This window comes from Melitaea cinxia, chromosome 5, assembly GCF_905220565.1.
Source record: "Melitaea cinxia chromosome 5, ilMelCinx1.1, whole genome shotgun sequence".
In the NCBI taxonomy this organism is placed as follows: Eukaryota; Metazoa; Arthropoda; class Insecta; order Lepidoptera; family Nymphalidae; genus Melitaea; species Melitaea cinxia.
The window spans coordinates 16,553,655-16,581,641 of record NC_059398.1 but is presented as its reverse complement, the minus strand read 5'-3'; the positions used below and the strand labels follow the sequence as shown (position 1 = coordinate 16,581,641).

Sequence of the window (27,987 nt, the reverse complement as noted above, 5' to 3'; positions counted from 1 at the left end):
AATCTTTGTGATTTTTTTTGTGATTTTCAGATTTATATCGAAACGCATACAACAAAACGTATAGTACTAACTAAATAAATCTAGAATTTTCAAAATATTGTTACAAATAATTATTATAGAAAATACACACAATTTATAATTAGTACTAGAAGTAGTAATGGGTATATGAAAACACATACAACAAAAGATATATGATAGATCGTATTTTTTTTTTTTCAGTACATAGAACTAAATTATTCTAGAATGTACAAAATTATTACTATTATAGAAATCAACGGAATCGATATTAACAATAGCATCGTGAACAGCTGTTATTGCAATACAAATAGATCGTTCAATACCAGTGCAGCCGTTAAAAGGTGAAAGTAAGCTGGAGTTTGTAATTGAACGACAATGGAATGATTTACTTTCGTTTTCCTGATAATATTGTTACTGGCCATTACAAAATACGTTACTTATATTACATTCTACATACTATATACATATATTAGTTCTAGTAGTTAGTACTAATTATATAGCGATCAGTCTGACTAGTCAGTCAGCTCAGCCTATTGCAGTCCACTGCTGGACACAGGCCTCCCCAAGTTCGCGCCAAACATCCCGGTTTTCCGCAATCCTCATTCAGCCTACACCGAAAATCTTACGTAGATCGTCGGTCCAACGGGCCGGAGGACGTCCCACACTGCGTTTGCCAAGACGCGGTCTCCACTCCAGGACCCGTCTGCTCCAACGACCATCAGTCCTGCGACACAGATGGCCAGCCCACTGCCACTTCAACTTGCTAATTCTGTGGGCTATGTCGGTTACTTTCGTTCTCTCGCGGATAGTCTCATTTCTAATCTTATCTTTGAGAGAGACCCCAAGCACAGCCCGTTCCATTGCACGTTGAGCGACTTTAAACTTGTGGACCAGGACCTTTCGTCAGTGTCCACGTCTCGGCTCCGTATGTTAACACAGGCAGGACGCATTCCGGGGCGAGGTGGCGAATGCTAGCGCGACCCCATCTCGCCCCACCCAGGCGGACGACTGCTCACACGTGGTAGTTTTTAGTCAGTAGGAGTCTGACATAACCCTCTGGTGCCCCCGCGCTGGAGGGTATCCATGATGGGTTTTCCCCACGTAAAAAAAAGGCAGGACGCATTGATCGAAGACTTTTGTCTTCAAGCAATATAGCGATTATTCAACTTCAATATAGCGAAAATGAAATAAAAAAATAACTTTATTCAAATAGGCTTCAAAAGCTCGTTCGAATTGTTATATTACAAATTAAAATTATAAACTTATTACTACTTATAAAAGTGAAGCTACCACAGATACGGAATTTAGGTTCTGCAGAGAAGAATCGGATCGGTACTAAAAACGCTACGTAGGTAACAACAATAATGTTTTTTATAAGGTTTATTTATAGGTACTGATTCGATCTTACTCGTTCAGAAGTTTTTTATCGAGTAAGGTCATAGGCTATATAAATATCATATGAACAATAGAAGCGAAGCAATTACGATAAATTATATATATATATATATATATATATATATATATATATATATATATATATATATATATATATATATATATATATATATATATATATATATATATGTATACACGAGTGGTTCGAATATTTTTTATACGCCAGTAAAATCAAGTTATGATACAGTGGGAACAAAGCGATAAAAAGAAGCATATGTGTTATTCCAGGTCTCTCGCTATCTACGTGCTAAGTTTTATAACAATTAACTGATTACATAATTACGTTTTTTTATTATTTATAATTAGGTCAGCAACATGCGAACGGCTCACCTGATGGTAAGCGTCGCAAGCATATTGTCGACCTTATCTCTAATCCTTCCCAGGAGCTCTGGTCACTTTACTCACCAACAGGAACACAACACTGCTTGAAAGCGTTATTATTTAGCTGTGATCTTCTGTAAGGTACTGCCTCAGTCGGGCTGCTCCATATTTTGAGCAGGACATTCCTGCTGTGCTAGGTCACAGTCTCAGTTGAACTATGTTGTTTATGAGTAAAATAATAACAAATTTACGCACTTGATATGAGAGTAGAATTAATTGCGTTTAGCATCTACTATTTGTTATTTTAATTGAGTTAACATTTCTTTTAATTTTTATGTTAAGAAGGTGTTATTTCACAAACTAATAAATATTTGAAAGTAAATGTAGCCTTGAATATATATTAGGTGCCAACCAAAAATTATACATATTTAACAAACAATTTTGCAAGTTGCCAAATATAATTTTTAATTTTAGAATTATAATTATAGGTGTATTATTTAAGTTTTCGAAGTTAGTTATCTGTTTATAATATATCTATGTAATGGTGTACAATATATCTATGTACAAGTGCTAAGGGAGTATTGTTTTTAGGCTGTATATGATTAATACGTACTTGTAAGTATACCTATTAGAATTCAGCCTGTAACATTCCACTGCTTGGCATAGAATCCTTACTCTATATAGGAGAAGGATCGGAGCCTATCCACCAGGGTTCTCCATGCAGGTTGGCGGATAATTTTCTACTATGAGTAACGATCGCTATCAGGTGTATACGAGAGCAACTGGAACCGACAGCTTACTGTGCTCTCCGAGGCACGATGGAGAGACCTACAAGGACAGACATCCCAACCGGAAAGAAATATTTGTACAAACCGCTAGTTGTTAGGCGAGTACATGTCACACGCACCACTATACCAGAGCGGTCGTTAACTATAGGTAGGAGATATTTTATTTCTCTGTAACTTCAAAACATTTTTTTTCGTTGGAAAATTCACTACGAGTATGGAGCTCCTGGCCCGGTGAACAACCCAGACTAAAAAACCTAGCGGTACCCTCATCGTCATAGCGGGGTGCCACGTTATTGCTTTTGCTTGCTACCGCGACGCCCCGAATAACTTCAAAACCTAGTGATCGATGTATGCTCATCTTCGGTTTATAACAATATAAAAAAAAATATATATAAGAAATATTCCGATAAATATTCAGATATTCCTTTATGCCGTATTATCGTTACTTTTTCTGAAATTTCCACAATATATTAGAACACTTTACAAATCATCTGCTAGAATTGGTCCCATCGTTCTAGAGTTTAGAACTATACAATGTTAGCTAATTATTTTAGCGATTCATATTCATTTATATGTATAGACAGACAGATTACGCATAACATTTCACGTATGTAATATTTGAGTACGCAAGGTCACTAAATAACCTCCTTAGCTAAACTAACGCTAATTTTGATACCTACGTCATAAATTGCATTACATTCAAGTATCTACTTATTATTTCGATGTTACGAGTCAACATTCATCGGGTAAATCAAGCGCAAGTGTTCGGCATTTTGAAATTGAACAAGACTTGAGCAATGAATGGCGAATCATGAATTACACACATCATCGCGTGAAGTGTTCACAGATACGACCAGTATAATCCGATACATTCTGCAGTATATAATGAAATATGATTTTGGTTATTTAGTTCCTTTAAAAAATTTGTAGGTGTATGGTTTTAATGTATTTATTTCTTTTTTAAATGCACTAGGGTAGGAAACTGGAAAATAAGCGCAGTCAAACTGCTTAACCCCGCTGGATATTTCTTGCTTAGGACACAGTAATATTGATTTATTTCATATGAACTAAATTCCTAACTCGACTATGGGTTACAGACATTTAAAGAGGGCGTATAGCGTACAGCTTAATATACTCTGGGAAATTGTGGGCTGTACGTTTTCAAACCCTACCCGATGGTAAGCGGTTACCGAAGCTTACAGATGCCTGTAACACCAGAAGCATCGCAGAAGCGTTGCTGTGCCTACCCGCTATCTTCCCTAGGAGTTCCCTTATTCATCACAGGAACACAACACTATTTAAGAGAAGTATTATTTAGCTGTGATCTTCTGTAAGGTTAAAGTACTTCACCAGAAAAGCTGCTCTACATTTTAAGCGATACATTTTCTCCTTTACCGTATGACAGATTAAAAAAGTTTATTTACACATTAAAACGAAGCCTGTTATCAGTCAATGTATTGCATTGAATCAATCAGCGGGTCTACGTATAATATCTGCTGTTTGTAATGGCTAGCCATAGTTTTATACGGTCAAGGATGAGTACGCGGTACGTGAGAAGTTATTTGTTTTGGATTGCAGTGACGCGTAATTTTCCTTTGTTCGAAGGAATGTCGCGACGGCCTTTGAAACGTTGGCAAAGGCTTATTTATATATCGTAGTATTGTTTTGTTTTTATTTTATAATTTTAATTTTAATATAATAAGAAACGTAAATTACATTAAAATTTATAATGTTACTAGAAAAGAATAGGGATTAATAATGATAATAAACTTTATAGTTATAGGCCTCCAGTAGATTTAAATTCGACGTGGCTCCAGAAACTCACAAAACGCAAACGTCTCGACGTCGGTGACCAAACGTCTGTCTTACTTTTATCGTCATATGTATACTTGTTTTTTTTTTATTTTTTTTTTATTAACTGCTTAATTTTATTTTGAGTTGTCTACGAATTTGGTAATTTTGCTTATGATTCTGTGATTTCGTTCCTATTTTAATTGCTGCTAATTTGTATCTGCTCAAGAATGTTTGGTTAATTTATAATATATACATATATATTACGTATGCTTAAAATCACATTAAAAAAGTGCTACCAGGCGGTCAGTACAGGCATGCTAAAGGCCTACTAAATAAAATAAATTATGCATTTTAATTTATAGCATTAAAACATGCAACGAACGTTTCTAGGCTTATAGAAAAATTGCATTATAAAAATTGTAGGTTTTATCTATTCAGGTCACCTGTTATCGCATCAATCTTGACGGTAGCGTTTTATATAAAATCAATACAGGCAACAATTGTACAGAAGTGTTGTGATACTATTTATAACATAGATTTTAACAAAAAAAAAAGGGTCGTATAATGGTGGCCCACTTAACTTTAAGTAAATATAAATGTTTAACTCAAAATCCTCGGTTTTAGGTTACAGCCGACTGATATGGATGCATAGTATTTTTGTGATAAATAAACAAGTACTGTCTTATAGATAAACATATCCATAGGTCCTATAGTGTTGCTCTTTGAGAGTAACCTGTCAAATGCGTCAGTAACATAAAATGCCTAAAAATGTCAAAAATCAATCAAATTAGTAAATTTATGTACCTACTTAGAAATATTTATAGAATTTTCTACTATAATAGTTTAAGTGACATACTTAAACAATTTCCTCAGCACAAACATTTCGAGATCTTGTCCGGATTGAGACTGCGTCGGCGCAGGAATCCGGTAACAATTACATTAACAAACGCCCACAACTGTCGGCGCGTGCGTCGCCTATGTAGGCTTCATGGGTTCATGAACTTGGTTATATTAATTATTTCTATCTATATTTTTCGTTTCAGGCTGTAATATCCCACTTTGGGGCATAGGCCTCTTACCCCATGATGGAGAAGGATTAGAGCTTAATCCACCTAGCTACCCCAATGAAGGTTGGTGGATCGATCTATATAACGCTTACCTACGTATTGTACAAATATACGTATGGTTTATGTAAATTTATTTATTCTCATGATTTTGTATGTTTATCTTATTCTTCTATATGTGTATGTATTTTTATTTATTTATAATTCTATTTATATTTATCTACTTTTGCACAATCCCGCACTTTGTTACTAATAATATCCTTTTACCTGGGGTTGTCTGGAAGAGATTGCTCCAAGCAATAAGACCGCCTTTGCATGCTGTCATTGTAACTACTTTTTGTTTAATTTTATTTCTGTACTGTCGTTTTTTTTTCCTTTTTTACTACGTAAGTGTTTGACTATATTTATGCAAGAAGTAATAAATAAATAAATAAATATATAAAAAATAAATTTTTATTATATTACACGATGTTAGTGTTGTGATTTTTGACCTATTTTAGAAGGTCAATTTGTTTTAAAATGATATCGTAAAATGACATAAATTTTTTATATTTTATACCAGAAAATAATGAAAAAACAATACAAAGAAATATGTATAATAAATATGCATTTCGTGGTTATGTAAAATACGTCGGACAAAAAATTAAATTCAATTAATAGTTGAACGCTCTCTTGCGTAACTAAGACGGACGTCCATTCATAGTAAATTCTTTCAATTTTTTAAATTTCAAATTATTAATGGTTTCAATTCGATATAAATATCATTCGTTATATAATACAGTATTTTTTATTAAAATTTAATTTTTATGGAAATTATATTAACATTAAAAATATATAAAAAAATAATTAATATTTAAACCAGAATAATAAATTATTAACAAAATGTAGACAATATAATAAACTAAAATATCACGCTCGTAGCGCCATCTGTTTAAACACTTACAAATTAATCTTTGACAACCAGAACAACAAGGCTTTTAAATGTTACTCTCTTAAGATAGATGGCGCTTATATCTTAACTTTGATTTAGCACCAGAGCCAGTAAGTAGTAACTGTTCTTTTTACTTATTAATACTATATTTAATAGTTTTTATACAAGTTGATATTTCTAGTTACTGTTACATCCGTAATAGGTTGTATCATAATGTTTATTTCTGTTGATCATTGGAGTAAAAAAATAAAACAATCGAATTTTCAGATTTGAAAACAAAAGTTAAGTTATTTTAAAAACATCATTACCTAAATGAGAATACAACACTAAACTTACCTTTATTTTCATTTTGTTTCGGCGAGTTAACCCATTGATGGCGAACTTTCTGCGACCAGCTGACCGGACTTTTTCTGCCCCGACTTCGTTCCCTAACTCTGCAAATAAATATATCCATCAAATTATTTTTTACACTTGATTAGAAGAATTTATAAAATAGAACAAAATGACCAAGTGGCCCGCACTTTTCCCTATTTTTTTTCGAACTGATCGGGGATATAAATACAACGTTAATATCGACGTTAGATAACGCTGTTTACACAACTCTTTGAAAAAGTTTTGCGATACGCGTGTGGTAAATTTATAGGTCACGAGAGTAAATACTAGATAGCGTGAGCGCTGATCATGTGTAATGTGTAAATGGCTATTATGTAAAACGCTATTACAAAATATCTTGTAAGATTAAAAGTTAGTTTTTCACTTTATTAGAAATTAATTGCGGTTTCAAGTGTTAAGTTTAATACTCGAAAGGACGATTTACATCTATGGTTTTTGCTCAGTTCTTAAGATTTAAAACGTTTAATTTTATAGCCTATTTTACGTATATTGAATGGAATTTTTATGTTAAATTAATTAATAAAATCTGATAGCAGCTTTAGTGTATACTAATTACAAAAAAAAAATCACTTTAAAATAATGGTATAGCTAATAAACATACATGATTATTTTCTTCTCTTCAGTCTTTTCTTCATCGGAGACATCCACCCAATCATCGCTCCTATCACTGCGGTCACTAGCACTCGTTTCGCTACTCGGAACTTGAAAAGCTATTTCTTGGCCATTATAACTTAGTACAGACCTCTGACCATAGATGCTGTTGGTCTTCTGTTCACTTGATAGCGTCGATTGGCTAATATTCGAAACGTTATCGAAGGACAATCGCTTTTGCACCGCTGACGCTAGCTGCTTCTTCAAATTATTCCTAAGTTTCACCATGCTCGGACTGTTCGGTATACTCTCGTAGCAATGTGATTGAGCATCAGCGTGTTTTATTGTGTCATAAATATTTTCGTTATCATTGTAACTCGCGTAATCTGATGAGACAAACGAATGCCTATTCCCGTAATTAGGACTACTTTCCTTGGATTTGGGTGGACGTGGTGGAATTTTCTCGTAAATTCTGTCGGAGCCAATCTTCTCATAACTAACAGTTGACGTACCACTTACTGATTTAGTTATGGTATAGTTTTTGTCGTTAGGTTTAGGCATTTGTGGGTTATAATTTTCGGCTATTTGTATACCCGAACTAGAAGTATGGCAGAACGGTTTGACGGAATATTTACAATACTCGTAACCATCGTCACTATCGCCATCACCTCTTGTCCTTTCTTCCAGTTGATTACCGCACAGTTCATAATTGTGGAGACTGTTCTCATCTCCTTCAGGATGTGATCTCATTTCTAAAAGACAGTGGTATATATTTTCACCCTTATTTGAAGGTTCTTCGCTGTCTGTTTTAGGTATTTCTGGTAACGGACAATTAATTTTAGATGACCTGTCACTTTTGATGGATATGACTAGTACATTATCAGATTCCTGCGGTTCCAAAGGTTCATAATCGTCTTCGATGACCGGTTCGCTTTTGCTTGATACATAGCTAACAAGAACATCTTTATTACAAGCTTCAACTAAATTACTCTCAAAGTCTGAATTCGTTTCAGTTTTTGTTTCCGTCTTATCGATACTATTTTGAGAGTCTTTCAAATCACCTACCGGAGCGTACTGTTTGTGAGTACTATCCGTGTCAGTAACATTAAGAGTTGTTTCATCCATCATCATACTTACGAAGCCATATGTACTGTCTGATACGGATTTATCGTGATCGACGTAAATTTGTGTACTTTTTCTGCGCCATAGAAATGAATCGTTAGGTGTAATTTGAGAATCTATTTCTTGGTACATGGGTTCCTCATCAGTTGCTTGTTCTGTTGAATTTTTTAATTCAACAGTTGCCTTGGATTCTTCCGACGCAATGGTATTAGAGATTTCCTTGGCGTCTTCTTGTATAATTTCAACAAGATGTAATGGTAATTTTTCAGAATGGATGTAGCTTGTCTTAAACCTTCTCTTATCATATATAGGTTCCTTCTTTTTCGTATTGTCTAACGAGTCTTTTACTTGGTCTGGTGTTATTGACGGAATAGGAACTGGAGGTTTGATTGTTTTAATTTTTGGAACGCCGTCCTTAAATACAATATTTTTCGTTAAAACTAATGAAGATTTTTTTTCAGGTACTTTTGGTTTTTCTTTTAAAGATATGTTATTAATTTGATTGCTCGATTTTCTCATTGTATTACAAGTTGCTTGGGCACTTATTTCACATTCGAACTTTTTGATAACATTCTTTACAACATTATTTTCAATAGGCATTCCTAGATTATTTCTAGGAGATTCACAACTACTTGATTTTGATGGACTGCCATCAATTGTGTCAGATCCACTTTGTTGCTCACTAGAGTCTTGATACTTTAAACGCTTTTTCGGTGACTTTGGAATTTTAGTGCCATCAGATTTTGATCTTATTACCCGTATCTTGCCACGAGAGTCGTCGGTTAAAAATAATTTATCAATAGAATTTACACTTGAACATCTTTTCCTATAACCTCGTCTTTTAGAACTTCTTCTGTGCCGTAAAACTATTTTTATGTTTGAACTCGAGCTTAATGTTGACGAAGGCGTGGAATTGTTGCTTGCGGAACATCGGGATACTGTCTGAAGGTTTTCTATCGTTTTAACTAATTTTGACGATTTTATTGGAGTTTTATTACCCTCAATTATTAAGTCATTGAATTTTTTAGTCAATTCCGAAACCTTATTACTAGTTATAGTCATTGTAGTTTTGGTAACTATAGGTGGTCGTCTATATGATGTTGATGCATTTTTTATTTTGAAGCTTACTTTTCTCGGTTGCTGTTCTATTCGTTTTTTGACGGCAGACAAAACATCCACAGGCGGTGTTTGTTTGTGTCTTTTTTCTGGAGATTTTAAAACTTTACCTCCTCCAGTACTTCTTGTGTCATCGCTTTCTGTAGTGGTTGCTAACTCAGCGTAATGTAAAATTGGTTCTTTTTTGGCTTTTGAATACAAAGACGACGGATTCACAGTAGCATTCAAAAAGGCCTGTTTAGCTTCGTTAATTGAATTCGTTCTTTCATTTGTAGGAGATACTGGTTTTATAGGTACCGAGTAAATACACTTCTCACTAAAGTTTTGCTTATGTTTTATCGCCATATTTTCGGAATCCGGGATAATGAAATTTTTCAGAAGGGCCTTTATAGTACCGTGCTCTTTTTCGTCGGTGTTAAATTTTTTTATTGATGTTATCAAATTCTTCGTGGTCATCGACTCGTCTTCCATCAGATTATTCAATAGCATTTGTGCTGGATATCTCTGACCGATTTTCTACGCCATCTGAAACAAAGTCACAAAGTGAGTGTGTGTAGGAAGTTATTATATACACGTAATCAAACACTATAAATGTATTATATCATAAAATTGCAGTGCTTCTACCATCGTAAATCCGAAGAAATTTACGAACTGGGTCGTGATAAATGATCAAAAGCGAAAGCTGTTTTAACTTATAAATATTATATTATTATGTGACCATCTTCTTAAGTAAACTTAATAATTGTAAAATTATGCGTAAAATGTAAAAAAATATATCTGAGACTATTAACAATGTAATCTGAACCGAAATTAGTTTGAAATAAACAGTTCTATCATCATATATTTTTAGTTTTCTTTCTAATATAAATGAATACCTTTATCATAGTAGGTTGTTATAGGGTCATGCATCTGAGACTCGGGTTTGTGAGTACCTAACGTTCTCTTAATAAACCTGACTTTACCTAGGTATCAGCTCTACCATTCGACGACCATACGTGACTCGAGTGGAATAACCAATGAACCCCAGTCGACGACTAAATAACTGATATTGTTTTGTAATTCTTAAATAAAAGTTATTTTTTAAAAAATAACATTTATTAACTATTTCTACAATTAATTATCATAAAGAGAGAGACTTGTTTTTTAAATGATCTATATTAATAAATGGAGAGCCGGTTCTTTTGTTCGATTATACTGCGAAAACTATTGAACCGATCGTAATAATACTTATATCCTAAGACGCAATGTGTTTCGAGTATATGATAATTGTTGGTTGGTTGGTTACTTTTCGTGTAAAAAGATATAGACGGACAGAGGTCGCTAGTATATTAAAAACTATTACACCAATATTAAAAATCTGACACCAGAAGAATTGCTGAGTGCCACACACCACAGCCAAAATATTGTAGTCCATGCGGACGACTCTGCGGGCGAAAAGCTAGTATGATTTATATGTTATGTATATATTGTTGTTTATTTATTATTAATATAAACATGCTTACTTGCTTTTTAAAGTTTGTAACAAATTTTGAAATTCTGATATTTCCAAAAAGTTTAAAGAGTTGCTATTTACGTTTAAAAATATGCTATTTTGGTATTTACGACGGTTTTTGACGGGTTGGGGCAGCGGTCATAGTATTTGCTGTTGCACAGGCGGTCGCGGTTTCGATTCCAGCTCACGACAGAGATTTCTATTGGCCATATAGATAGAAATTTGTCGTGGTCGTGGTTTCTTAGTCTTAAAAATTATGAGTGCCAATCGACATGACTAATAAAATGATGAAGTCAACGTGCGTGAGACGGCGCATATCTTGTTTTCTGAATATTTATCTTAAATTATTCTTGTTTCTATCAAATCAAAACCGACTTAAACTTTTTTTACGTTGTAAAATGTTACTACTTTAAAAATGTGGCAAAGTATCAAGAACAGGCATTTATTTTCGCCTACACTCCGTCCGAATAAGGTTCTATGATAATTTGTAAACAGCGTGGAGGTCGTTGACCGTGCGAGATTTACGCCGATATAAGTATTGTGGTCAAAGATCATTTTACTGTATATAATGTTTTTTTTGTGCTAGGATTATATCACAGTGCAAGAAATACAACCGAAAGGCTTTCCCAGTTACTTCCTATGACTACTAAGTCATTACTTATCAACTCAAGTAAAAAATTCAAGGATAAGTTTCACCACCAGATGAATAAAGTTTTATCTGTTTGATATTGTTCATCGTCACTTCAGCCTATCGCAGTCCACTGCATACTGGACATAGAACTTCACAAGTTCGTGCCAAAAAATGGCGTGAGCTCATGTGTGTTGCCCATAGTCACCACGCTGGGCAGGCGGGTTGGTGAGCGTGATATTGTTACATATAATAATAATATATGTATATGTCAGATAATTATTTTAAGCGTTATTAGTATAGGTGTAATTAGTCTTAAAGAAAGAAATTTTATAATGATGTGAATTCCTTCATTGTATTCTTATGTCGTGTAAAGTCCTCTTAACCCTCTAGGAATGTGTGAGGCCAGCCTGATCAAACTCAAAATCACTGGTTGGGAAAAAATCATCAAAATCGCAGACTAGGTGAACCGCAAGACTTTCTAACACGCCTGTGGGCTGCATTATCTAACTTATTTGTTTGTTGTGTTGCTGTTTTGTTTTGTTTCAAAAGCACCTTCGAATCGTCATCTCATAAATTTTAATTATTGTTAAAAGTGAAGCACCACCGATTCGGTACGTAGATTCTGCAGAGAAGAATGGGCAAAAAACTCGGCAGTTACTTAAAAATTTTTTTTTTTTTTAATATAAAATTGATGGCGTTATTAGACTTCCTGTTGACAGAAATAGAGTGAATATACCTCAATTCTAAAGCCACATTTAAATAAAAATTAAAGTATGTTACAAATTAGATACAGTCGGTATTATTTTTACAGGTGTTTGCGTTATTGTTAGGAATGATTTTACGGTTAATTGACTGACAATGGCTTGTTCAGTGCATTGTATGAACAAAAGGCGATACGTTGCCAATAAATAGGTCTAAAGGTTTATCGTCCTCTGGAAGATATTAGAGATTTTTTTATTAGAATATATATAAAAAAAAAATTAATATATGAACAATATAAAACTAGGTAAATCAGTAGATTTGTTAATTATATCGATACATATAATAAATTGTAATCGAATTGTGTATCTGAAAAAAAATAGAACAAAGGAATTTGAAGGGTTATTCTATGAGAGCAATACGATAATTTTAATTTTTTTAGTCTGTTTCTTATATGACACAAAATGAATTAGTCTTCGTAGTGTAGAAATATGATGTAAGTTACAAGTTATTGCTCTACAAATAAATTTAAAGTAATCGTAACGAAGTCATTTTGTAAACATATAATTACCAACACATGTAATATCATGGATCAGCTAGTGTTACGTAATACAAATTAAATTTCTAGTTAGTAAATAAGTAAATTTTGCGTAGGCCTATCTTAGTCCACTGCTGGACGTATGCCTTCCTCAGCTTACGACGAACGTCTCGATTCTCCGCAATCCTCAATACTAGCGCTTCAGTCTTACACTGCATTTCCCATAAATAGTTTAATTTTGTTTCATAGCAGAACAGTTTAAACTAATACAATTATACTTTTAACTTTTAAATATGTATTTAAATAAGCAAAGCAACTGCAATATTCAAGCTTCATGTCAAGTGGATTACTAGCCTTACGATTAGTCAAAAACAAACAGACAGGACGACGATAAAACCTTGTCTATTATATACGCAGTAACTACATTTGACGTTGATGGTATATTTGTAGAAATGCTTTATTTAACTACATTTGACGTTGATGGTATATTTGTAGAAATGTTTTATTTAACTACATTTGACGTTGATGGTAAATTTGTAGAAATGCTTTATTTAACTACATTTGACGTTGATGGTATATTTGTAGAAATGCTTTATTTTTACCGTCGCAGGTAACACAACCCCCAAGCACAAACGCCTAGACCGCGAGAGCTGACGCACAAGTCGGCTGTTATGAGTTTATGACCACTGCGCCAGTACGTAAGACAACAAATAAAAAAAAAATCACAAATTCTTACAACAACAAATAATGTTTACACCTTTTTGTGACGAATACTTCGTGTATGAACTGGGATATGAGGTTTCGTCTGTTGTACAAGTGGGTCGAATTAGCAGTTTGGAAGCGTTAATTCCGACCTAGAGCGTCGTACCTAATACGTGCTGTCTCCTCTCCTTGTTATTCGGCACGTGAAATCATTTTAACATTCAGGAATTTTACGGTATCGATGGTACGCGGAGATATTATCTTAACGTTATTCATTGTTTAATGACTTTTTAAGCGACTTCCAAAAAAGGAGGAGGTTCTCAATTCGACTGTATTTTTTTTTATGTATGTTACATCAGAACTTTTGACCGGGTGGACCGATTTCAACAATTTTTTTTTAATCAAAGGTAGTGTGTGTCAATTGGTCCCATTTAAATTTATTTGAGATCTAACAAATACTTTTCGAGTTATATCTAATAATGCGTTTTTACTTGACGCTTTTTTTGTCGACCTACGTTGTATTATTCTACACATAACGACTAGTATATATATTATATTGGAATTTGTTTTTGTATGAGTACTAGCAACAAATAAGCTAGCCATTCACTTGCCGTACCTATTGGCGTTCTATGTATATGTAGATAATTGTATATACATTGAACAATCTTAATATATATAAATAACGCGTCACGTTGTTTGTCCGCGATGGACTCCCAAACTACTAAACAGATTTAAACGAAATTTTACACAGATATGTAAATTTGTCCAACTTGAAATATACGCTATATTTTATTTCGATATGTATAATTATTACATTAAAAAAAAAAATACAAGGTGGTACGAAGTTTGCCAGGTCGGTTAGTAAATAAATAATAAATAAAACTGACTGTCACACCAAATGTTGTTATGACTGATTCCAGTTTTAATAAATCGTATTTATTTTTAACCGAGTTCAAAAAGGAGGAGGTTACTCAATTCGACCGTATATATTTTTTTTTATGTATGTTTGGGGATAACGTACTTTATGAACCGATTTTGATACTTCCTTTTTTGTTGGAAAGGAGATATTCCAAGTGTAGTACCAGGAACTGATGATGGAATCCAGAGAAATCGAGGGAAGACCTCGAAAATCGTAGTGACGACTCGTGCGTTTGTTAATTTTCTTCGTCTACTTACGTTGCATTACTTGTCGATGTAACTGAGGTCGGTTTTTTTCGTTCGCGAGCAAACACAATTATTATATTTATTGTAATAATTGTTGATACGCAACATTATTATATTTGTTTTCTAACTCACAAATAAATAAAGTTCATGGGTTTCCGACAAGCCAATAGGCAACATATAATTGACCATGAGAAAACAGGAATTTTCAAGATTGATGCCACAAACGCTTAACTGTGAAACGTGCGATGTTTATATAGTCATTAAGGTTTATGAAATTATCTAGCTTTCTACAAAGTATAATAAAACTTAAAAAACATGATTAATCAGGAAGTCGTTCTCATGACGATTATAATGGCGTGAAGAGTGGGAATAAAGACTCACTTTTGTATTTTTACATAATTATTGTTATGGAGCAATATCTTGCAGTCAAGTTTTGACCTTAAAAAAAAGAAGTCATAGAAGTATTTAACATAATATTATGGTCACGATGCAATACTACACTCTTGCCCAGCAGTGGAATGTCAAAGGCTGAATCATCGTATTCGATTTACATAGTGTGGGAAGTTGGATGCACACAAATCATGTCATATATCGTCAATGATTCTCTTTCCATTTCTTAGGTATAGTAAGAATTAGGACACAATGAGGACGACATGTCTACAAAGACGGAAAACCTTAAAAAGATAAATTAAAAAAAAATTGTAACAGATTACAAAAAAACGCTCCACATTAATTATAAATTGCATTGTTTTATGAAAATAGCACTAATCTTGTTAAATTCTGTTAGTCCATACATACGTTAAGTTATATAGGATATAATCAAACAAAAAATGGCGAAATATTCTACAAAAAAATGTGCTCGCTGAGATAAGGATATTGGAGAATTTCCGTAAGGAGTTTACGGTCGACCTCCTTCAGCTGTAATTGGAAAAACTAATAAATATTGTTTAGTAATGAGTTCGTTTTATTGTTTCGACAGATCACATGTACAATTGAATAGCTAATTAGTTACGTTACATTTACGGCAAATGATGGCGAAAATTCTATATCCCAGGTGGGATTTTTGCAACATTTCACAAGGTTGGTGCAGCACGGTCTGTGCATATATTTAACATGTACTAAGCTGTGAAAGCTGCAAAAATGAACCGCTGAATGTCTCGTTAAGCGTAAAACTCGAGAACAGTTAAATCAATTCTAGCCGAAAGTTTTCTAATACTTTGTAGAATATATTTATGCAATGAAAAATTGAGAATATTATACAAAAAAAGTGGAATTTTTTTGAAAACATTGATTATAAAACGCAAGTTCACTCACTAAAGACAGAATTTATAATACTGAACAGAGAACTAAAAAGCTACAGCATATTCTCATCTTACATAACATTGACAGCTTAACATCCAGTTTTGTTGTACTGTTATAAATTTTATGGAAAGTAAAAGGTTACGATCAAATTTATAGCTCTTTCGACGTTATCAAGCCAACATTGTCTTAGATATCCATTTCTAGGGCTATCGACCCTGAGGTCAGGCGTGTACCGCTTTCACTGGGACCTGGGAGAGTACGATTAGTGTACCTAAATGGCTCTAATAATGTCGAAATATTGTTGATTGTTAGAACTGAACTAGTAGAAAAATGTACTTCGTATGGAGAATAATTTAATTTAATTTAATTTACTCTTTATTGTACATATAAAAAGAAGTTTACAATTTATAAAACAATTCACAAAAAGAAATGTAATACCGGCGGTCTTATCGCTAAACAGCGATCTCTTCCAGACAACTAGCTTGGAGGAGACAATGTGAAAAAAGCGGAAAGGGTGCTCAGAATTAAAATGAAAGAAAACAGGAAGAAAACCAATATATATACATATATATATATATATATATATATATATACATACATATATACAGGATATTGTTGGAAGAGAAAAAGTGATATGGAAAAAAGAATAAGGTTCTAGTTGATATCTGTAATTTCGTCTGAGGTTATTGTATACACTAATAATGCATTTTATATGCAGAGCAAAATACATTAATAAGATCAAAAGCAAAAGTGTACCTACTTTGCTTCTAGGAAATAAAATTTTCTGTGTAAGAACAGGTGTCTATGGAAATCGTTGTTACTTGAAACGAATAACTTTTATTTAACTGAAGATATCTCAATATTGATTTAGGTAAGAGCCAAATGTTTGTTTAAGGTAGTATTTTTCTAATAGTGGACGAATTGATAAAATCGAAACAAAGAAATTATCCTTCGACCTTAGATTCTTGAGTTCAAACTACACTCTCGAGTATAATGACGTTGTCCGTTTCTTTAGCATGCTTTATTTATTTTGAAATGAATATGAACGTGTGAACTATGGTAAAAATTTTATTAAGCGTGGGAATGACACTTGTGAAATTTTCACGTATTATAGTTCAGTTTTTTATTTAGACACATAATATTTTTAATATTCGTATATGATACCTCAATATTGTTTAATAATAATAAAATATACTTTTAAATGGTACTACGAGTATTATGTTTCATATTTATGACTTAATATACATATATACCCTTCCCCTTCTCCTACATTAAGAAAGTGGCCTATGCTCGTCAGAGGGATGCTATAGCTTGAATCAATGAATTAATATGATTTATGAGGTGGGGCACGCTGAAAATTATCTTGCTCAGACTCTGAAGCATCTCAACGTGACTAACTGGGACCTAAGTGTTTAAACCGTAAGATCAGGGATGTCAAAGATATGGCCCGGTCACAGAAAGAAAAACACGACTTCAATCGATTCCTCTATGGAAGTTTTAAAATGCGCACGTTATATTTTTTTTTAATTTAAATCCGGCCCGTGTGCACGTTCTAAATCGACCTTTGTAAATTTGAGTTTGACACCCCTGGTAAAGATTATCAGAGCCAAAATAATACAATTCTCAAGTAGTGTCATATATCTTTGGTGAGTCGACTACATTCTTGTTCATACAGCTTGTTTGCCACCCTAGTATACAAAAAACGCATGCATGTCTTTAAGTATTCAATTTACTCAAAGTTCTTCAACGATTTCATCGTAAAAGATTTTAATTAGGTTTATAAAGGCTGTATAAAGATGTTTTCAATACGAAATCCAATTAACAATCGAGACGAGTATTTAATAAGTATTAATAAAAAACTGGTATCCTCAGGAAGTGTCGACGGATCTCTTGAGAATTACACAACAGCGCGTGCGCCGAACATGGACTATTAACAATCTGACATGCGCGTGCACGCGTTCAAAGCTCATAGAAAGCAGTTAATACGTGATAGAAAATGACGACCCGTTACGTCCATAACATTTCTAACAGGTGGCTTTGGTTACACAATTGCTGTTTATTGCCGTTATACTGTTGCTAATGTTGTTGAGTTAACGCAAATTATATACTTGATTTGTTGGTAATGATTCCATCGTACTGCGCAAGATATTTAACGACTGTTATTAAGTTTTTAGATAATAATTTACTGATTTTATTTCGTTGAAATTTCTTCATCGTGATTTATAAAATCTAGAGTAAGTTTTAATTTGATTTAAGATGAAATAGTGGTCGCTCAGTGGTCGAAATTCGACTATAATTAATTTAAATTATAAGTTTGAACATTATTATTGAGGTTCTGTTGTCAAAGTCTACGAGTATACTTCTATAATAATAAACAAATGAGTATTTATGCGTGTGTGTGATGTTTTTTATTAATTTAATGTATTTTTTATGCATAATTAAAAAAAAAATTAGCATTCTGCAGTCTGCGTCCATATAAACTATAAGTGTGCGAAATTTCATTGTCCTCCGTCCGCGCAATTCTCGTAAAAAGGGGTACAAAGTTTTTGTTTCACGTATTAATACATATATAGAAGCTAGTTGTAGTCGCGTGTAGATAAAGTTTACTTGAATTATTAATAACTGGAGTAATAATGTTAATGGTTTTTTAATTTTAATATAAAGCAAAATCAAAATTTTTAAACAATTATATTTTTAACCGACTTCAAAAAAAGGAGGAGGTTACTCAATTCGACCGTATATATATATATATTTTTTTTTTAATGTATGTTCGGAGATAACTTCTTCGTTTATGAACCGATTTTGATAATTCTTTTTTTGTTGGAAAGGAGATATCCATAGTTTGGTACCATGATAAGGAAACCAGGATCTGATGATGGGATCTCAGAGAAATCGAGGGGAACTTTTAAAAATCGTAAGGGTGACTAGTAAATTTAATCATGTTTTCATTAAGTACTATAAAGCACTACTATTTAATAAAGGTCTGGAGTCGATCTGATGATGGAGAAGAAAGATAGTCGAGGGAACTCTTCAACAATTTATAGCAATTACCTACTTTTTGAACTTAATTCGTTTCTATTGATGAGAACTTTGCACCTGTATGAGTTATAAGTGCCATTACAGTCTGATGATGGAGACGAAAGATAGTCGAGGGTACTCTTCAACGACTTATAGCAATTACCTGCTGTTTGAACTTAATTCGTTTCTATTGATTAGAAATTTGCACCTATATGAGTTACAAGTGCCATTAAAGTCTGATGATGGAGACGAAAGATAGTCGAGGGAACTTTTCAACGATTTAGAGCAATTACCCGCTGTGTGATCATCTGTGTCGCAGGACCAGGTTTGATGATGGAGCCCATAAACACCCGAGGGAATTTCTCAACAATTTACAGCAGTTACCTTTTGCTGTTTGACGACCGCTTTGATATAATGGTGCATGTGCCGTGTCGGCAGCGCCTAAACACCGACGGTCGCGGGTTCTATTCCCGCTCGGAGTGGATATTTATGTTTATACAAATATTTATTTTCGGTCTAGTTGTTAATCCTTGTGGTTCTCCCAACCTAGCCTCAGAGAACAGTCCCGGTTGTTATTATGTACACCTGATAGCGAACTTTACTCATAGTATGTCGACGCGTTAGCGCAGCGGTCACAGTACTGGATGTTGCCCTGGCGTTAGGGGGTTCAATCTCCGCGCACGACAGACATTTGTATTGGCCATATAGATGTTTGTCATGATCTGGGTGTTTGTGCTTGTGTATTGTGTATGTTTCCGAGCCCCCGACATAAGAGAAAAAGCATCCTTGTTAGGTCTACCCATCACTAAAAATTGTAAAATAAAATAATTTTTAACAAAAAAAAACCGACTTCAAAAAGGAAACTAAAAAGTGAAAAATAAATTTACTTAGTAGAAAGTAATTCGTATTTTGGTTTAGTTAATCAGAAATGATTAAATAAATATTTTATAATTTTGAAGTTGGTGCCAAGTAAATACTACAACAACCTAGCTACAATAACAAATACAAACAACACACACACAATAAACAAGTACAAAAAATATTATTAAATATGTCAAAACAATAACAGAATAATAAAAGTATTCAACCTAATAGTCAATGAAACAAATTATGAAAGAAAACTGAATACAACTTACGAGTAGATACTAGAGTAGTTATTGTTTTACTTGGCACCGACTTCAAAATTATAAAATATTTATTTAATCATTTCTGATTAACTAAACCAAAATACGAATTACTTTCTACTAAGTAAATTTATTTTTCACTTTTTAGTTTCCTTTTTGAAGTCGGTTTTTTTTTTGTTAAAAATTATTTTATATATAAAATATTTATGAGAGGATATACAAGTCGTTTGATGATACTTTAAAAATATGGTAAAATGGGTAATTTTTTTAATACATTTTAATTTCAGGTACAAGAATATTTTATTTGTTATTAGGGTACCAAATGGCTCATAAAACAGTCGTTAAACCATCTAGCGTTAGTGGTAGCTCGTAGTTTTGAGACATGATTGTCATTATATACAGGTAAACTTTAAATTTTTATTTATTTTATTTATTCACACTTTCGCACACCAATTTAAAGTTTTAACAATGAGACAAATGATATCAGAAAATATAAATTGCTTCAGTTGCAACAGTCGGCCTTATCGCTAATACAGCGATCTCTTCCAGGCAACCTTAAAAATTATCTAGTTTTAATTAAAATAACGTAAAATTAATAAATAGTAATAATTATGTATTTTGTAAGGATGACGTAATAATCGAAAGTAAAAGAAGGAGTTAAATTTATATCGAATATTTTGTATTCCTATTTTCATTTATAGCGAAATATTACTTATATGAGGTGTTTTTTTTAGAAGTTTAAATGATAAAAAAATAAAAATATATATTATGATATCAATGAAACGGGCTTTATTGGATAGAAAATTTTATGTCAAAATAGAATGTCAATCGTTCTAACTGTTTTTTATAACGGATCTGAAGCTTAACGAATCAAAAGTACCAAATCTAACTTGTTGAAGATTTGATAACAGTTTAACGTATATGGTAAATATATTCTTTAATGTTTTAATTTTATCTATTACATATTGTTGAGAATTTTTTGGTTTGCGGTTGAATTTTAATACCCTGTCTACTAACTCAGTTACATCGCAGATAAGATCAGTCCATCAAAACATCTTTTTATCAAACTGTCTCTTCCTTCTATCTCACGTAATGAGATATCTAGCTCACCTTGATAATCTTGATAATCTAATCGCATTAGAAGTACACGTAATCTATAAGCTGCACTTAAATGACGTAAGAGATTGAGTAATTGATTTACAACTTTAATTCGACATTGAAAAAAATGTATATTTATACCTAATTTAGATTTGCAATAAAAATATTTATTCATTTATGTATTTATGTGCGTTTACGAAACAATTAAAATAAGACGGCGTTCTCGGTTTATTGTATTAATCAAATCACAGTTATATTATATCTATAATATAAAAATGAGTCACTGAATGTGTTGCTAAGCGCAAAACTCGAGAACGGTTGGACCGATTTCGCTAATTCTTTTTTTAAAATATTCCTTGAAGTACGAGGATGGTTCTAACGGAGAGAAAAATTCTAAAAAAAAAAAAAATTTAAATTTCCTGAAAAAGTCTAAAAACAACACTTTTCTATACTCCCATACAAAAGATTTGTGATAATACTTAAAAGTCAATTTGAACTTTAATACCATACGATAAAGTTTGTGTTAGGCGATACAAAGTTCGCCGGGTCAGCTAGTAGCCCATAAAAACAAAGAAAATAATTCTTATATCAGTAAATCGCTGTATATAAACTAGGGTAAGTACATTAAACTTGAGCGATTACTGAAAAGCCACGGGCACTGTGATTATAAGAGTGCCTGAAAATTTATTTAATCCAAATAGTAATAAAAAAAAAGCGCCATAAATAATTATTAGCTCCAATGATCATAGGATGGTATTGGCCATTGGGTAAGAGAATTCATATTAACATCAAATAGCCGACAATTTCATGCACTAATAAGTGTGTACACATTCACATAGCGTTTAATTATTACATTGTTACCTTGAACTATTTGATAATTTTTATTATGTATTATTTAGTATAACAAATATATATATAAAAAATGTTTTTATTTTTATGTAATACTACTTATGTAATACTGTAAATGAGTCTCTATTTTTGTCGAATTTATGGTAATTGAAAAAACAAAAAGTTTTTTTACAGTCACTCGTATAAAAATAATTACTATTGATTGCAGCTTTTATATAAATTCATTTTTCATCCTGAAACATTAAGTTGATAAAATATTTTTTATTATCTATATTACAGTGCAACAGACCATAGATATAATACAGATTAAAAAAGTTATGTCTCTCTAATGACAGCTAACGTAACACGATTTTTGTACAAAAAGTTTTCGTATGTATGTAGTGTAATACTGATATAATGATCAATAAATGTAGAAACCAAAGTCGTAAATGCGTATAATATTAATATTTGGACGAAAGTCCTATCACTTATAAATTTACAGTTTTAATTATAAATGATAAAGTTCCACTGATGTCCGAGTATCACGCAAAACCTAAAACATTGTTTTTAAATATTAATCAATAATAATTAATGAAGTATTAAATTATAATTTTTAGTTTTATATCTTAGATACTTATCTAGTCCTTACTTAAAATGTATTAATAATTTAAAATGTATTAATAATTTAAAAAAAAATTATTCAAGTTTTAAGAAAACTATTTTCATACTGCAAATATTGTTACTATGAACGTTTATCTTTTAATTTTTTTCTTTATGTTATCTAACTATATAAAAACATACTATCAATATACAATACTAAGCAATTCAAACAAAGTCACAGATCAGCTAATGAAGAATAAAATTCGTGGCTCCAAGGAGAGTAAGAAAATCTAAACTCAAGAAACGTCAAGGCTACCTTAACTGCCGGACGTAGCCGTAGTTTATAATAGGTATTGTGGTGGTAAAACAATAGAGCACAACGTGTACGGGTAACATATGGCGTGGGGCCTTTGTAATTAAACATCACACGTTTTTGATATGCGATGATGATACGAGCGCATCTAGCTCGAAATGACCTCGAACGTTCGTAAATATGACGGGGAAAACGACACCTGCAAGGAATATTTCGTTAACATAAGTTTAGGTATAGGGTTAGGTTCTTGTTTTTAAACGACAAATCAAATAAAATAAAATTACTATATTCAAATAGGCTTCAAAAGCACTTTAGAATCGTAATTTTACAAAAGAAAAATTTAAAAGTGATATTTTTAATAGTGAAGCTACCTCCAATTCGGAATGTAGATTCTGCAGAGAAGAATCGGCAAGAATATCTGCAATTACTCTAGTATAAATAATATATAAAATAGTAGTATAAAATAATAGTTCTAGTAGCAAGCACTCATATGATTTTCGTTGAGAGCGTTTCGTTATGAATTTGGATGTACCACTAAACCGATTTATATGGCCTTAGCGGACGGCCCTAGGCGGGTATATTCCCTACTATGAATAACGATCGCTACCAGGTGTCTATGATAACGACCGAGGCCGACTGCTTAACGTGCTCTCCGAGGTACCGTGGGGAGACCTACAAAGACAGACAATTAGACCGGTAAGAAATATTTACAAAAACAAATATCATTGAACCCGCAAATACCGGTGTGTGAGCGCCATTTAACCGCCATTAATTTTCATTTGTATAGATTTATAACTTTCTTTCGCCGTATTAAAAGAACTAAGCTCTATGTCTTATGCCCTGATGAAATTCTTATTAGTTTTGCTAAGTTCAGGGTTATACTGACTCGTCAAAAACCCGTTCCGAGTGACCCAGTAAGAGCAAAAGTTCTCTAACGTTCTGCATAGAGGGTATCTAAACCTGTTTGTGGGAGTCAAGCCCCACAAACGAAACACAAAACATCCGTTGATGTTGACGATAATTCTTAATCTTGACGAATAATGACGTAGGGTCATGAGAATTTATATTATCTTTCTTTTAACGAGTTGTTATGTATATACATAATATTACTAAATGAGTAATTATTTCGGTTGTTAAATTAAAATAAGGATTTCTTACTTTTGCTGTTGACACGTTCTACATTTGAGGTTTATAGAAATTATTTCTATTATGTTTTTTATTTTTATTATGTTTCTACGTTTTAGGTTTAAAGAATTTATTTCTCACCTCATTTATCAAAAGGTCACTTATAGTATATAGTCCTCCTCATCGATTTCGATGACTGCGACCCAGGGAGTCATGACTAATTTCTCTGATGGGCCCTAATATGGCTCGCTAATCCACATTTAGTTTTAAATGTCCTAGAGCAACTGCGGCAGTAAAGCTGACCCGCAAGGTTGTATGTGTATAGGAGGGTTTAGGTCTCTGTTTATTAACATGGCGTTTTGAATCAAGCGCTAGAAGTCGATTTTCTTCAAATGATTTAATTTTATGACTGATAGTAGATCGCCAAGATGACGGTCATAGGTACCTAAAAGGTCACTTACAATAGGATAAGAACAATATACAAAACGAACTTTGATTTAAAAATATTCATGCTGTCCGAACTTTTAGCACGATTTGGTAGATTATTATATAGCTGCACTCCCTCAAAACAATGTTGTTTTCTTACCACACTTTATACGTACACTAGTTGCTTTCAATTTATCTTTGTTTCTTAAATTGTTTAGTTATTATTTATAAATTTTGCGGTTGTAGTGAATTGAATTTTTAAAAATGTTCTTTGAAGTATACAGGTGTAATTAGTTTATAATTGGGTGATATTTAGTAATTTTGTTTCTTGACACATACTATTGGCTCAGATAAATAGGGATAGCGAAATAGTATTTTATTTAATATTTTCAAATTTATTTCCGTAGCATATAGTTGATAATAATAAATTTGTTGGACCGACAATGTACGTAAGATTACCGGTGTAGGCTGGATGAGGATGGAGGAAAACCGGGATGTGTGGCGCGAACTTGGGGAGGCCTATGTCCAGCAGTGGACTGCAATAGGCTGAGCTGACTGAATAAACTGATATAAAAAAAAAATTGTAACTTTAAAAGTCTGATAAAATCCCACAATCAGGCAAACACCTCTTAGGAGCAGAAAGATGAGGCACACAATAATTCTCATAAAAACTAAAGCAGAATGTTTCTCGACACATCATACAATACAAAGTATTATAAACATAGCTATTTAAAGATAATTCGATAAGTCAGACTAAAACCTTTTTAGAACAAAAACAAAACTTAAAACAGGTATATGTTTTATGTTACGGACAACATTAAAGCGCAAAAATGACTGACAAATAACTTCTAAATCATTATAAAACACCATTAAATTCAATTCCCATCAAGATTAACGGAAGGATTGCATTGATTGTACCGAATTACCTAACACCGATTCGGCTTAGCTAATCGCGTTTACTCGCGTGAGACGATGACCCACATATGCTTTGCATGTGCTACAATTAGAGTAGCAAAGCAAATATAAACTCAACGAGTGCGAGAGAGACGGGAAATGGATATCCTGTACGACACATCCTACCCTCATTGTATAGGATATGATATTAGTAATAGTATTCATGTAATACTTTTTTTGATAGTACGTAATCAGTACTAGCATGTGAAGACGACCTTTATAAAATATAAATTCTTATTACGGTTCAGCCTGTAAAATTAAGGGCCTGTTGCACCTGTTGTGGATAACGCTATTTGGGGGATGACGGTATGAGACGATTAAAAATTCTTGATTCAGTTTTAAGTTTTAATAATTGAGGAGAAGCAGGTCCTAACGGCCTATTTTTCGTCCCGATGTTAAAGTATATTTGTAACTTATTTGCAGGATAAACTCTATATGTAACTGGTGAAACCGGCCCTAAGACTGGATTAATTATTTATTTTCCTCGATCCTCTACTGGGTGTTAGTAGATATATTCCCTACTATGAGTAACTATAATCGAGAACGAATCGAAACGAGACATCTATAAATGTAAATGTCTTTAGTATAAAACATTACGAAAGTTAGTTGTAGCAAAATATTACATCGTAATAATGTTACAGAACGGAAACAGGATGTATTTCAAAATAGGTTAAATTAGGTTTTCTATAATGATATCATCATCATCATTACAGCCTATACAGTCCACTGCTGGACATAGGCCTCCACAAGTTCACGCCAAAAATAACGTGAACTCATGTGTTTTGCCCATAGTCACCACGCTGGGCAGGCGGGTTGGTGACCGCAGTACGGGCTTTGTCGCACCGAAGACGCTGCTGCCCGTCTTCGGCCTGTGTATTTCAAAGCCAGCAGTTGGATGGTTATCCCGCCATCGGTCGGCTTCTTAAGTTCCAAGGTGGTTGTGGAACCTTGTTATCCCTTAGTCGCCTCTTACGACACCCACGGGAAGAGAGAGGGTGGCTAAATTCTTTAGTGCCGTAGCCACACAGCACTATCTATAATGATAATGTAGGTGTAACGACGTATAATGAATCTACGCTACTACATTTCAGTGTCAATATTAGAACATTCAAAAATGTATACGCGGTGGAAATCAATACTACTTTGTATAGATATGTAGGTAGTTATTCAATGAAGTGAATATTGAGACAAACTTTTATAATTATAACTTTCAATCAACTGACAGCGACAGATATTTTCTTGTATTGTATGTGTTTCTTTTATATACACTATAAAACACGTTAGCACTAAAATCTTAATGAACGATGTAATTCCTGTAAGACGTTACTTTCATCTCGAATCTTATATAAACTTTAATACATTTAATAAGCTCGACATAACATAAAATGATGGTGAGATGGAATATAAAATTTTTATGCAGTAAACGTGGCTGTTTTTTCTTTTTTTACTATCAAAATTAAACATAAAACTATTTAATATATATAAGTAGTTTTACAGCACAGCTAATTTAAAATATAGTCGTTATTTTATAATAATTAATATCTGGAGAACTTGTTTATCGAACGAAGACGAAACCAGAATAAGTCATTAGTTACACACAAATTAATATCCACATACTCAACAATCACTTATTTTGTTTAATTAACTTTCAATTAAAACTTACTCTGTTACACAAGTACGCAGTAAATTATGACAAATACATACATTACAATAACACATTCAAATAACCTTTTATTTATACAACTAGGTCGGCAAACAAGCGCAAGTCTTATTTCATGGTAAGTGATTACCGTAGCCTATAGACGCCTGCAACACCAGAAGCATCGCAAGCGCGTTGTCGACCCTAACCCCAATCTCGCAGGAGCTCTTGATACCTTACTCGCCACATGAACACAACACTGCTTGAAAGCAGTATAATTTAGCTGTGATCTTCTGTAAGGTCTCGGTACGTTTTCAATGGGTCTGCTCCAGATTTTGAGGTGGATATTTCCAGCTGTGCCCTACCTCAGTTAAAAAAATATTAAAATAAACAATTAAATTTCAATCACTATCAATTGTTTACATTTGTTGCTATCAGTAAACGTGACACTAACTATATACTCGTACATACGATACATTCTTTTTTTATTATCGAGTTAATATTAATTAACTTATTAATTAACTATTATATTTTTAAACAAACAGAGATATTTATTCGATAATATCATATGAACAGATTTAAAATATTTACTGGCACCATTGAAAGACATTAAAACAAAAAGAAGTTGAATTAGAAGTCAAAATCCGTTCTATTAAAGTTATCTTAATAATGCTGGGAAACACTATGTTTAACGCGATTACAATTATAACATAATACGATGTAATGTTATATAATGTAATC

The 27,987-nt window shown here is 32.8% G+C and overlaps 1 protein-coding gene across 1 annotated transcript in view; it reads right to left on the bottom strand.

Annotated features, from left to right (window-relative positions):
* The window catches only part of LOC123653885, a 116,267-nt gene that overhangs the window by 39,620 nt on the left and 48,660 nt on the right, over window positions 1–27,987 (bottom strand). Inside the window, exons 4-5 of the mRNA XM_045589862.1 lie at window positions 7,366–10,118; window positions 6,708–6,805 (exon numbers count right to left, since the gene is read on the bottom strand). Coding sequence (XP_045445818.1) covers window positions 6,708–6,805; window positions 7,366–10,082 — 2,815 coding nt within the window. The 5' untranslated portion in view covers window positions 10,083–10,118. The remainder of the gene's footprint in view (window positions 1–6,707; window positions 6,806–7,365; window positions 10,119–27,987) is intronic.